Source organism: Gymnodraco acuticeps, unplaced genomic scaffold (genome assembly GCF_902827175.1).
Source record: "Gymnodraco acuticeps unplaced genomic scaffold, fGymAcu1.1, whole genome shotgun sequence".
NCBI classification, from domain to species: Eukaryota; Metazoa; Chordata; class Actinopteri; order Perciformes; family Bathydraconidae; genus Gymnodraco; species Gymnodraco acuticeps.
In genome coordinates this window covers 111,070-123,895 of record NW_022991979.1, presented here as the reverse complement: position 1 = coordinate 123,895, position 12,826 = coordinate 111,070, and the positions used below count along the sequence as shown (strand labels likewise).

At 40.6% G+C, this 12,826-nt stretch overlaps 1 protein-coding gene across 3 annotated transcripts; it reads right to left on the bottom strand.

Moving 5' to 3' along the window:
* Positions 1 to 4,182: 4,182 nt before the first annotated feature.
* cbx7b (chromobox homolog 7b) lies at positions 4,183 to 12,649 on the bottom strand. Of its 3 annotated transcripts, none has more exons than XM_034201036.1 (6): positions 12,374 to 12,649; positions 9,771 to 9,814; positions 9,558 to 9,623; positions 9,032 to 9,098; positions 6,767 to 7,070; positions 4,183 to 4,576 (listed from the first exon to the last, which is right to left on the bottom strand). In XM_034201036.1, the coding sequence occupies exons 1-6, from the start codon at positions 12,440 to 12,442 to the stop codon at positions 4,371 to 4,373; spliced, it is 756 nt and encodes a 251-aa protein (XP_034056927.1). In that variant the 5' UTR covers positions 12,443 to 12,649; the 3' UTR covers positions 4,183 to 4,370. The 3 variants fall into 3 exon arrangements, with proteins under 3 accessions (XP_034056927.1, XP_034056926.1, XP_034056928.1); XM_034201035.1 differs by having other exon boundaries at positions 4,183 to 4,571; XM_034201037.1 differs by lacking the exon at positions 9,558 to 9,623 and having other exon boundaries at positions 4,183 to 4,571.
* Positions 12,650 to 12,826: the final 177 nt, after the last annotated feature.

The window sequence follows — 12,826 nt, the reverse complement described above, 5'->3', positions numbered from 1 at the left end:
AGCTGTCATTTCAGGTGATTCGATGCAACCCTCCTCCACCCCTTTTCACCTCCTGTCCCTCTGAATCCAGGGTCAAGCTAAGCCCCTCCCCTTCAGACCGACCCCAACCATCCATTCACCACCACCAGGGTCAAGCTAAGCCCCTCCCCTTCAGACCGACCCCACTATCCATTCACCACCACCAGTGTCTAGACCCCAGGGGGGTTTCATCGGATATATATTCATCGGTTCTCCCCTCCCGAATGATACTCCTGCACAACGGGGCCTATTCGCCAAAACTCCATTACATTCATTTGTGTATTCCTGGCAATAAATATGTATTCTTACATCAAAACCGTCTCTCCTGATTGAAGTAGTTACAGGATTTCATGGTTTTTATAGACGTCTAAAATTGTGATATTTGTTCATATTAAATCAGTTTGATTATAACAAAACAGAGGCCAAAATATATCATTATTGATGTATATATTGGCCGATAAATAACAAAAACATGCAAATTAGTTATGAATAGAAGTATAAATAGTGTCTCATACTTTATCTACAATAGGATTTAATGAGGCGCTATTTGGCTCGATTCTGATTGGTCGATTCAGAACATGTGACACGTTAATCCAGTAGAACAGACAGCTGTCAAGGACTGTGATGAAAAACAATTCTTAATAATGAAATGTTTCCACACAAATTATAATGTTTTGCAAATTATTTGGCGGCCCATTTGCAATGCCTTCGCGGACCACTAGGGGGCCGCGGCCCACAGGTTGGGAAACGCTGCTTGAGTGTGTCAATAAGCAACTGAACAAGGGACTCAAATCATAGTAAACATGAGTAACATTTATTTTAGTATAAATATCCCATACACAGGGACAATCACAATAAAGTGCAAATATTCAGGAAGCAGCACAACATCAGGCGACGTCCAATCAGGAGCTCTCATGTTATACAGTAGCATTCGCAGTTTATCACAAACTTTATAAAAACGTTTCTGTTTCAGTCCACAAATACACAGAATAAAGAATACATTCAGGTCAATGTAGAAAAATAAGAAATACTTTAGTCCCCTCGGTCTTCCTCTCTTTGACGTTTCCTCATATTTCAAGTAATAACAGCATCAGTAGAGGAAAAGTGTGTGTGTGTGTGTGTGTGTGTGTGTGTGTGTGTGTGTGTGTGTGTGTGTGTGTGTGTGTGTGTGTGTGTGTGTGTACAAGATAGAGACATTAGCCCTAAAACTACAACAAAATTCAGCAACATCAGGCACTTTCTATCCCTACGCAGGACGCAACTTAATTATTAATATTCATGTTACTCCACAATTTCCTGGCGTATTATTAAATAAGTCTGCACAGCTGAGGGGACACCTGTCACTCTCAATTCATGTGATTTTGGGTGATTTATTCAATAACAACTCAGAGTATTTTCAGAGTTATTAATTGTTATTAAGCTGCGTTAATCAAATGACAGCCACATTGTTACCTAAAGTGTCTCAAACACGTTTAAGGAGTGCAATGCAACTGAAAGGTAGGAATTCAATTAAACCACTTTTGTATACCTAACAGTTGTCAGTCATGTAAACTATGTGATGTATACCCTTCAGTCACACGAGGCTCCTGATGATCAGTACGTGCAATTCAATAATACATGACACCATTTATCTAGTATCTTCATTCGGTTCAATACTCGGTCATCGCGGGTGTGTTTTGAGAGGAAGAGGAGGAGGAAACGGAGGAAACTACAGTGTGTGTTTGCATTGATGGAACTGCACTGCAGGAGAAACGACATGCAGGCGCTTTGAATCTCACGAGAGGATCTGGAAACACGAACAAGACGAAGCCACGTGTCGAACAGGAGAACACACTGTAGTTATTATGAGTGTTATGGAACAGAGGACATGTTTGCATGCACAGAGAACTCAACCTGTACTATTTGATCACCTACGTTACACTCTTCACTTTTTCCAATATCTGTAGTAAATCTATTTATGACTTTGACAAAAAGTGCTAATGAACGCTGGTTACATACATTAGCTCAATCTGACGTGGTGTGCATGAAAGGTGATAAGAATAGTAACCTTACAAAATAAAAGCAAGAAAGGTGATAAGGACAGTAACCCTTCAAAATAAAAGCATGATAAGAGTTCAAACATGAGCATTTTCATGCATGGAGTCCATTTTGTTAATTGCTTAAAGGTGAAGCCCCTTTACTTTGAATAGGCAACATGGGACTTTATTTAGAAAAATATAAGTAAGTTTGAGGACTTTCACATATGTTTGTATGTTTAACAGATACTTTTACAACTTAAAGGGGACCTATCGTGCCAGATGCACTTTTTTATGTATTTTATACATAAATGTGTCCCCCCGGTGTGTCAGGGAACTCACGCAGCGTCAGAAAATAAAACCCTCTCTCTTTTTCTCCGTACCCAAATCTTTAAAAAAACGGGGGTACAACGGAGCGGATACAGATTTGCTGCCGATATGACGTGAAATCGGCGTCGGATCCACAGAGAGTTGCTATCAGAAACAATGCCTGACGTGTTTTGGACGTAATCTCGTATTTGTTTACATTAGCAAGCCTCGCTAACACTCAGAGCTAACCTGTACTGGAGAGCACATGTGTTTAAAAAGCAGGAAATAAAAAAAAGAACTCACCTTGTGATAAACCCGCAAGAGAAAAAGCATTTGAGCTCCATACTGTTTCAGAAATAATCCTTGATGTGGTTTAGAACAGGATGGCGTTTCATCACAGCAGAATGTAACTTTATCTCCGGTAGAATTCTGATCAGGCATTAGCTCCGCCTCCTCTTTTTATTTTTTTAAGCTAAGGACCCAAAATCCGCTTTTCTCTAACAGGGCTGCAAAAGCGGGGTATGAGCAGTATGAGGCATGGCTACAATGGGGGATCTGTTTGGTATCTTAAGCAAAAAACTTCACAGACATGTTTTGTATAGGTATGGCCCTACAATATATTTTTCCAATATAGCATAATAGGTCCACTTTAAGAAAGTGTTGTAGTATGAAGGTACACTAGAGTTAATTTAGTAACTAAATTACTATTTAAGGGATGAACACATCAATAAATATAATACAGTAATTAAACATTTATGAAATGGGCTGTGGACTTGTATTTGTACTTTAAGTGCTTTTGATAGTGATACTTAAACTTCATTTTGAATGCTTTTACCTTGAACCAAGTATTTCTACACTGTGATGTTACGACTTTTCTCTAAGTTAAAGATATGAGTGCTTTTTTTGGGACAACCACTGCTAATACCTACTGTTAACTAAAGGCAACTCAAAACAACTCAAACTAAATGTAGCGTTAACCTGGCGTTCGGCTCATGTTCAGGCGACTCTGTGCATGTAAACGTTCCACTGAGCAGGCTGTAAGTAGCAGTGAGGGTTATTGACACGGAATAAAAACAACAACACTGTCCAATAACCAGAGGTGGGAAGTAGTGGAGTACAAATACTTTGTTACTGTACTTAAAGGTGGGGTAGGTAATTGAGGAGAAACCAGCTCGAGTGCGCTAGAATTTGAAAATACACAACCGGAAGAAATCTGCCACTTCCTTCAGACTTCCTTACAGAGCCCCTCCTCCAACACACACAAACGCACACATCACCAATGAGGGCACGAGATACATTTGTGCACAGATGGAAGGCTGACAGGCAGGTAGGCCATCCAGTTATTTTAGCCGGGCCGGCTCAGATGATTGGTCGTGCTTTTTACAGTACTACGGCAACCAATTGCCCCTTGCGGGATTAATAAAGTTGTTGATTGATTGATTGACGGCTTCCACAGATGAAACTGGTATCAGTACTTTACTCCACTAATAATTTTTCTGACGACTTTTTACATTTTGAACACAAATATCTGTACTTTCTACTTCTTACATTTTGTACACAAACACCTGTACTTTCTACTTCTCTCATTTTCCAAACAGCTGGTTCCTTTAGTCTGAATGTGTGTTTGGTGCGTGATCATTATTATTTAGAGTCATTGTGTGCCTATTGATTTGAACACGATCCGTGTATCCATCATTTCCTGGTCTTCTCTAAAGAAGAGGGACCAATGGAAACGTTGTCATGTTGCCGTTGTTCAGCATGGAAACATTCATTAGCTAACAATGACATTATTGTTCTATTAATATAAAGGGAGGTCAGGTACTCTTTAAAACAGCTGCTAGCTATGGGTACTTTTTACTGAAGTACATTTCGAATCCCTCTTTACTTTGACTCGAGTAAAGAAGTTTAGTCAGTAGCCTACTTCTACTTTCACCAGAGTATTATTAAACACGAGTATCTGTACTTCTACTTGAGTAAAGGATGTGTGTACTTTTGCGATCTCTGCCATTAACCACCGTCTTTAAACCCTCAGATCCTCAGCGGCTCTTTCTCTCTGAAGAAGCCTCGGGGGACTCTGGACTCTCTGAAGGTGACGGTGAGGGAATTCAGAGAGACGTCTGTGACCGTCACCTCTCCCGGAGTCACGAGCGGCCGCCAGGCAGCCTCCAGAATCTTCTCCTCTTCCTCCTCTTCCTCCTCCGGTCTTAGAGAGGAACAGTTCACCCTCTCCTGTCCTGAGGGAGACAGGAACAGAGAGGAAGACTACAGAATGACATGTATATGATATACGATACTATGACTTTTTTACGACTTTTCTTATGACATATTTTATGATTTTTAAATGGAATTTTATATTGTACATTTTGAATGGCTTTTTTTTATTTTTTTTAAATAACCCATTCAAAACGTTGTATCACTTGGTATACTATGGCTGTCACTGACTTTGTTTATGACATACTGTACTATTTCAGACATTTTCTTTTTGAAAGACTTAAAATTATTTTTTTACGATATACTAAACCTTGTATGTATGGATTTTTTTTATCACTTCGTAATGTATTTTTATGACATAATATTATTACTTTTTACGAATTTTTTTGTTTATTTTATGGCTTTTTATAAAATGTCCTAACATACTATAACATTTATTTTTATAAAATGTCTTATAACGTTTCAATGAAGCTCAGCGCAAGTTCTTTCAGGAAGACTGGGATACATTCACTCACACTGCTTATAATCAGCTCATCACGGGCTCTCTGTTAACCTATTACATTCACCTCAATCTCAGCAGCCAATCAGCATGCTGCAGCCAAACTTTAAAAATGGTTCTCCTCTCTCCTGCAGTCAGCGTGATTTCAGGTGTTATCTTCAGCATCACCACCAGTGTTCCCTATATGCTCACGGCTGCATTTCCCCCTTTAGATATACCATTTCAGGATCGAGGTCTAATCGCCAAAGACTTAACATTTAACATTTGGCATGTGTCAATAAATGTTCTTTAACAAAATGAAGTCTCTCCTGATTGAAATGATCTTGTGGCTTTTCTTTTGACAAGACTTTTTACATATTTTATGACTTTTAAACTGAATTCTATGATATATTATACTATTCCTTTTTTCCATTTTGATAATCAATTTGTCATTGATTGTTGATGACATACTATACCAAGACTTTTTCTAGCTTTTTCTGACATTTCTATCTTTTTATGTTCTTCAGAGGCAGAGGGTTCATCTCAATGTCGAGGAAGGCTGCTTCAGAGCCACTATTTCAAGGATGCTACGTCATCGAGTCCCGCCGAAGGACTGTTCCAATGTCCAGGATCCTTGGAATTCTACCGAGCCGGCGTCCTTCGTTGTGGCAAATTTCGAGGCACATGGTCTTAAAATCCCCACAATGCATTGCGCACGGACCAATTTCCAAAATCTTTGGCGGAAAATTTAAGGCAGGGCCTCTCATATGACGCACACCTGCACACTTGCTAGCCTGTTCCATTCTTCGTTCTCCGAACGCCAGGAGGGATTCTTGCCTCGCTTCTTAAGCAACTGACTCAGAGGTACATGTCCTACCAAGGAAGCGTCCTCGACATTGAGAAATACCCAGAGTGTAGAGTTGCAGTCAGTGATTGCATCAGCAGCATCACATGTGATCTGTTATTGAGTTAACCTCTCTGCTCTGAGGAGAGATGAAGAAAGACGCTCTAAACTGAGAAGGCAGATCATCAGCAGACAGACATTAAGAAATATCTAGTGATGTCTTTCCTTTAAAAAGTGCAAAAAATGGGACGAACAATCTTTGGTTCAGAATTGACAGTAACGAAGCAGAAAAACGTTCATTTGTATTGGTATGTCATGGTTGTCACCTTACAGAGCTCTCTTACATTTAAAGGGGACCTATTATGCAAAATGCACTTTTGGATATCTTTTAAACATAAATTTGTGTGTGAGACTCACAACGTTTCAGAAAATACAACCCTCTCTCTTTTCCTCCTTACCCACATCTCTAAAAAAACAAAAACGGGGGTGCAAACCATGGGGACGCCCGCAGCCCTGGTCTGGCGGAAACACTGGCTGGTGTGATTGGTCCAATATGGCGGACCAACTCGCACTTACGCAGTGCAAATCGGGCAGGCATGCAAATCGGGTAGTCACACCCAAATGTGCAGTCAGTGTGGCCCTGTCTGGAGGTGGGGGGGGAGGGTCTTAGGGGTTTTCTGTTTCTGTCTTATCATGTCATTGTGTATTTTGGTTTATTTTTGTTAATGCTATTACTGTAATGGTCTTTTTATGTTATTATCATTATTGTTTTGTCGTCTTTTTTGTATTTCTTTTTTATATATAGCACCTGCAATTGTACTCTGTATTTTCTCCTGTTGTTGTGCTACGTGTGGGAAAAACCAATTACCAGAAGAATACTGACACACTTACCATCCAAAGTGCCCTTTGCCATCACCTCCTTTACATCCTCCTCCTCTTCCTCCCCCCGGCCCTCCCAGTCTTCGGCTGTGGGACTCCGAGGGTCGGAGTGAAGGCACGTGAACTTTGACCTCCAGGTTTTGCTTCCTGGATGCTGCTCTGGTGTCTCTCTCCTCCTGCAGGAAGCCAACGAGCGCTCCTCTCCCTCAGGGAGCAGAGAGCGAGTCAGAGAAAGACGAAGACGAGGAAGAGGAGGAAGAGGAGGATCGTCCGGAGGCTTGTGAGCGCTGCGCAGATCCATGGTGTATACTGTATCCTGAATATAAAGCAGAAGATAAACTGGATTACATGACGATTGGTGTGTTTAACGAAGTATAAAGTATTATTTATTTATGTTACAGGTCTCAGATATATAGAGAACCTGTCTCTGATTGGCTGAAACACCAAACAGATCATTGCAGCATTACCCATAATCCCCTCTGTTTCAGCCCTGTTTCCAAAGTGCTGATTCTCTGTCTGTTACTTTAGATGAAAATAAGGAGCCCCTCCCCACGCCCCTCTGAGAGAGATTTGGTTACAAAGAACACTTTAGGTGCTTTCACACCGGAGTACTTTTCCCAGGAATAGTTCCGATAGTTCCTGGGAGGTTGCGTTCACACCAAAAAGATCCGGAACTAGAACTTTTTTTTGCAAACCTTTTACCCCCTTTTTAGTCCCTGCTAGGAGGTGGTACTTTCCTGGGGAGGAAAAAGTTCCAATTTCTATTGGCTGGGCGAATTGCAAACCACGCCCCGTAAAACTCTGAAACGTTTTGTGAAGCCGCCATTGTATTTGCTGGCATTAGCATTATTAGCATTAGCATTAGCCCCGCGCACCAACGGAGAGAGAATAACTTATGGCAACACAAAAGAAAACATGGGAGCGGTGGAGATGAGGAGGTGTCGGCGTTCTGGCGATTTACTCGGAAGGCTTCAGTAGAAGCTGCTGGGAGTCCCAGCAGCTTCTACTGAAGCCTTCCCCAACTCCGGGGACTTCCGGCCGGGGACTTTGGGTGGCAGTATACGCCGTGAAGTTGTTTGCGGCCTGCCAGTAAACCTAAAGCAGAAGAAGAAGAAGTGACGTCAGCGGCTTCATTTGCCTAATCCTCCCTCAGGGAACTTATTCCGGTGTGAATGCGATCAGCTCTTAGTTCCATGGGGGAACTAAGTACCGAAAAGTACTTGGTGTGAAAGCGGCTAATGGTGCTCTAGGAGGAGATTCAGGTGATAAGGTGGGGGGGGGTACACAAGCCAAAAAATCGTTATGACATCATAAAGTGATCAAAATCTGATCAGCTCATTTTCAGACAGGTTTTTATAGAAATGGATCAGGACAAAAAGAGAGAGAATCTTTGTTCCTGAAACTTTCAGAGTCTCTTTCCACAGAGGGGACACATGTTGATGTAGAAGAGACATGAAGAAGAGGGGACACATGTTGATGTAGAAGAGACATGAAGAAGAGGGGACACATGTTGATGTAGAAGAGACATGAAGAAGAGGGGACACATGTTGATGTAGAAGAGACATGAGGAAGAGGGGACACATGTTGATGTAGAAGAGACATGAAGAAGAGGGGACACATGTTGATGTAGAAGAGACATGAAGAAGAGGGGACACATGTTGATGTAGAAGAGACATGAAGAAGAGGGGACACATGTTGATGTAGAAGAGACATGAAGAAGAGGGGACACATGTTGATGTAGAAGAGACATGAAGAAGAAGGGACACATGTTGATGTAGAAGAGACATGAAGAAGAGGGGACACATGTTGATGTAGAAGAGAAATGAAGAAGAGGGGACACATGTTGATGTAGAAGAAACATGAAAAAGAGGGGACACATGTTGATGTAGAAGAGACATGAAGAAGAAGGGACACATGTTGATGTAGAAGAGACATGAAGAAGAAGGGACACATGTTGATGTAGAAGAGACATGAAGAAGAGGGGACACATGTTGATGTAGAAGAGACATGAAGAAGAGGGGACACATGTTGATGTAGAAAAGACATGAAGAAGAGGGGACACATGTTGATGTAGAAGAGACATGAAGAAGAGGGGACACATGTTGATGTAGAAAAGACATGAAGAAGAGGGGACACATGTTGATGTAGAAGACACATGAAGAAGAGGGGACACATGTTGATGTAGAAAAGACATGAAGAAGAGGGGACACATGTTGATGTAGAAAAGACAGGAACAAGTGGATTTTGCATAATAGGTGACCTAAGTCAGATTTCTACCTGCAGAAAGAGTCTTTTGGCTTTGGGTCCTTTCCTCCTGTGTCCCAATTGTTTCTCCTTCTGCTCTCTAAAAAAAACCCAATATATATATATAAATAATACAAACAAATAATAATAATAATAAATATATATAAACAATTAAATAAATAAGAATGAAATCACTTAATTCTTTTATTCTTGGGGCCTCGGACCAGAAGGGGGCCCCAAAAGAAGGTAGATTAAGAAGGTCCACAGCAAAGACAACATGAAACACCCTTTAATTTACTGCAACGACATGTCGGGAAACCCCCTCAAGGTGGCCCCATGCATAGCGTGCCGTAAAATGCTGCTTCTTATTTGAAGTTTTGTTGCCTTGCTCCACTCCAGGGGGGCGTGGTGGTGAAAAGCTGGTTCGAGGGGCCCCCAGTGAATGTTGGCCTAGGGCCCCCACCAACTCTAGGATCGCCACTGCTTATACGTTTACTGTTATTGTTGTTAGCCATTTAAAATAAACAATGAAATGAAGACTTGTGTTTTGGAGCCTTACTTCTCCTCGTAGGCCTTCACTAAGTGCTGATCCAGAATATGTTCCTCTGGTTCCCATGTGCTGTACCTGCGAGATGTGTCCAACAACTCCATAAATACAGTGTGTTTGACATAAAAAACAACATTTTCCATATTTGTTATGCAGCCACTGTATTTGTATGTGAATAAAAAACACATTTCCAACTCTCTCATTAGTTTTGAATGTGTAACTTACTTTGGAGGCCATCCTTTCCACTTCAACAGATACTCCACATTCCCCTGTGGAGACAACACATGTAATTTAGAAGCTAATTCCATAAATAACATCACAGAATATACCGTTTCTTGTCGAATACTGCATCTACATGTGAATTCATAAAAAAAGCAATAAAATAAATGAATTTTTAGTCATTAAAGGTCAGCTATCATGCTATTTGTAGGCAATAACATAGGTCTCATATATATAAAAATATATAAAAAACATGTCTATGAAGTGTTTTGCTCAAAATACCAAACAGATCACCCATTCTAGCCACGCCTCATATCCCTCTGTTTCACATCCTGTTTCAAAAGTGCTGATTTGGGTATAAAGCTTTAAAAAAAGCTACTGTCTAAACTAAATGCTGCCGTGATGAAACGCCATATCATGGATTATCAAGGATTCTCTCTGAAACAGTTTGGAGCTCAAAGGCTTTCTCTCTTGCCGGTTATACCACAAGGTGAGTTCCTTTTTACTTCCTGCTTCTTCACACACATGCTCTCCAGTACAGGTTAGCTCTGAGAGTTAGCGATGCTAATGTAAACACCGACCATATTACGTCCAAAACCGTCGGGCATTGTTTCTGATAGCAACGTTTCTGATTGGGCCGTGGGTCCACATTTCAGATATTACGTCATATCGGACGCAAATCTGGATCAGCTCCGTTGTAGCCCCGTTTTTAGAGATTTGGGTACGGAGGAAAAGAGAGAGGGTTTTATTTTCTGACGCTGCGTAAGTTCCCTGACACACCGGGGACACATGTTTATGTATAAAAGACATCAAAAAGTGCATTTTGCATGATAGGTCCCCTTTAAATGCTTCAAAATAATGCATATTTTACCATTAAATTATTGCGTTTTAATGGATCTTTGTGTAGGAGGATATTTCAAAGCCTTTCGAGTAAATCCACTTCCATAATGACTTTATTTGCACCCTTCAGTATTTGTTAGATGACGTTAAATGTTCCGAATGTTTCCCATCCACCAGCCTCTCCTCTCAGAGTTAGTCACCCTCGCTGACATCATCCCATAATACCTTCAGAGGGTGAAGTCACCACATTTCCCGACTTTGTCTTACTCACCCGGTGTTGCAGTCAAAAGGAGCAATATTGGGTGACACCTCAAATAAAAGTCTTCCATAACATGTAATGGAAATCATGTCATTTACTTGTACTCATAAAGCCCAAATATGATGCTCTCTGTGACCCCAAATCTTTTTTAAGACCCTTTCCATACATTTTAAGACCTCATCGCCACTTGGAGTTCTAACCGGTTACCTTGGCGACACACTTTACCTCACATTCACTATATACAGTATTGATTGTCCTTCCTCCTTATCTTCCAACCATTTGGACGCAGACTTGCATTTCCCCATAACGATGTTGTTTAGCAACCGGCGTAAACGGACCTTCGTGCGCTATCAAGCAGTGAGCGTGCGATGTCCTGTTCAGATGACGTCAAACCCAACGGGATGCCATAAATAAACTACACAGAATCACACTACACACCTACGCCATGATTACATTCAGGCAGACTGTAGAATACAACCTCTTTGGACCATTTATATACTTATTGGAAACAAGCTACAAAATGTAATACCTTGGAAAATGCTATTTAATATTTTTTAATCGCCTTAATTTTCGCTAAATTTTATCAACTTTTAATACTTTTTAAGACCCCGCAGACACCCTAAGCACAGCGCCACATGTTTAATGTTTTTAATGTTATGTTACCAGGCACATTATCTTTTAAGAGACTTCCTTGTAGTTTGTGTTGCTATAGTTTATATTTCTACTGATGCCAATTTGAAAAATGCTCTTAAGTTTTCTTGTGGAGCAAAATAGGCTACAACTGCTTTCATTATACAACCCTGTGTTGCAGAAACACATTTCCTTACCTACCTATATGTATGACTTATACATCTGTTCGCAGTCTACATATTTATTTATATAGTATTACAATACACAGAGTTTTATTCCATGTAAAGTATTTAATTGTACATGTTTATAGTTTACTTTCTGCATTTTATTTGCACCGTTGTTTCTCTTGCACTTCAATTTCTTCTTGCATTATTCTTTATTTACTTCTATGTCTTAAGTATTTTGTATATGTATGAGGAGCTCGGGACTTCATATTTCCAATGCCATAACTACGCTTTAGCTATTGTGCATATAACAATACATATAGCCTTTGAAATAAATGCAATTAAAACTTGAATAAAAGCTAGCCCGCCCTAACTTTGGATCTTAGATTAAGCTATAGTTTTGCATACTTCAGAAAGTCTCTAAACTACATTTAATAGTCATGCAATGTTAAATTAGAGGGGCCCTCATGCACTTTAAAGGACCCCAAATATCTAGCTGCACCCCTGCATGTGTCAACATATGCTAATTTAGAATGAACGCAACAAACAATCTGTTTTCTCCCAACACCTGACATGATAATCTGCATTCAACACATGAAAGAGACATCATCCTCAAACACTTAGATAACCAGATTACTGCCATTAATCTCTCTGCATTTCATTAGCATGCCAAGTAGCATTCTTAAAATAAGCTCCTAAATGTTGATAAATGTTACCTTCTTAACTCTTTTCTTCAGGATGCACTCCACAGCAAACACCTGCTCCCCTATAGCTGACAGCTCCATGTGTGTTACGTTTTCACCTGTCAAAGTAAAACCTCCCGGTGTGTACAGACCGAGAGAACCGGGAGATGTTAGCGGTGTTTAGGCTGTGTCCTCCCCGTCTATGGAGCGTTATTTTCGGGTCCGTTAACCTGCAGACCCCTCCGCCAGCTGGATGTTTCAGAACAGTGACTTTACAAAATCTGCGACACATCTGCACACCGCTCTGCGCGCTCCCGTGTCCGTATGCGCGCTCCCTTGTTTATAATGAGAACGAGCGCGCCACCAGCAGCCTCATGGTTCATTCAGGATGTAAGCAAAACATAAATAATAGAAATATAAAAATAAACTACATTAATTACTTAAAAAAAGACAAAGATTAAGGCGTAAAAATTCAAAGTTGTAAAT

Bases quoted from the DNA above. Each gene is read 5' to 3' on its own strand.
- cbx7b (XM_034201035.1), bottom strand. From the start codon at position 12,442: ATGGAGCTGTCAGCTATAGGGGAGCAGGTGTTTGCTGTGGAGTGCATC. The intron at 9,815-12,373 runs GTAACATTTATC...TTGTCTCCACAG, and splicing joins TGAAGAAAAGAGTTAAGAAG to GGGAATGTGGAGTATCTGTT. The intron at 7,071-9,031 runs GTAGAAATCTGA...CTTTATATTCAG, and splicing joins CCAAAAGACTCTTTCTGCAG to GATACAGTATACACCATGGA.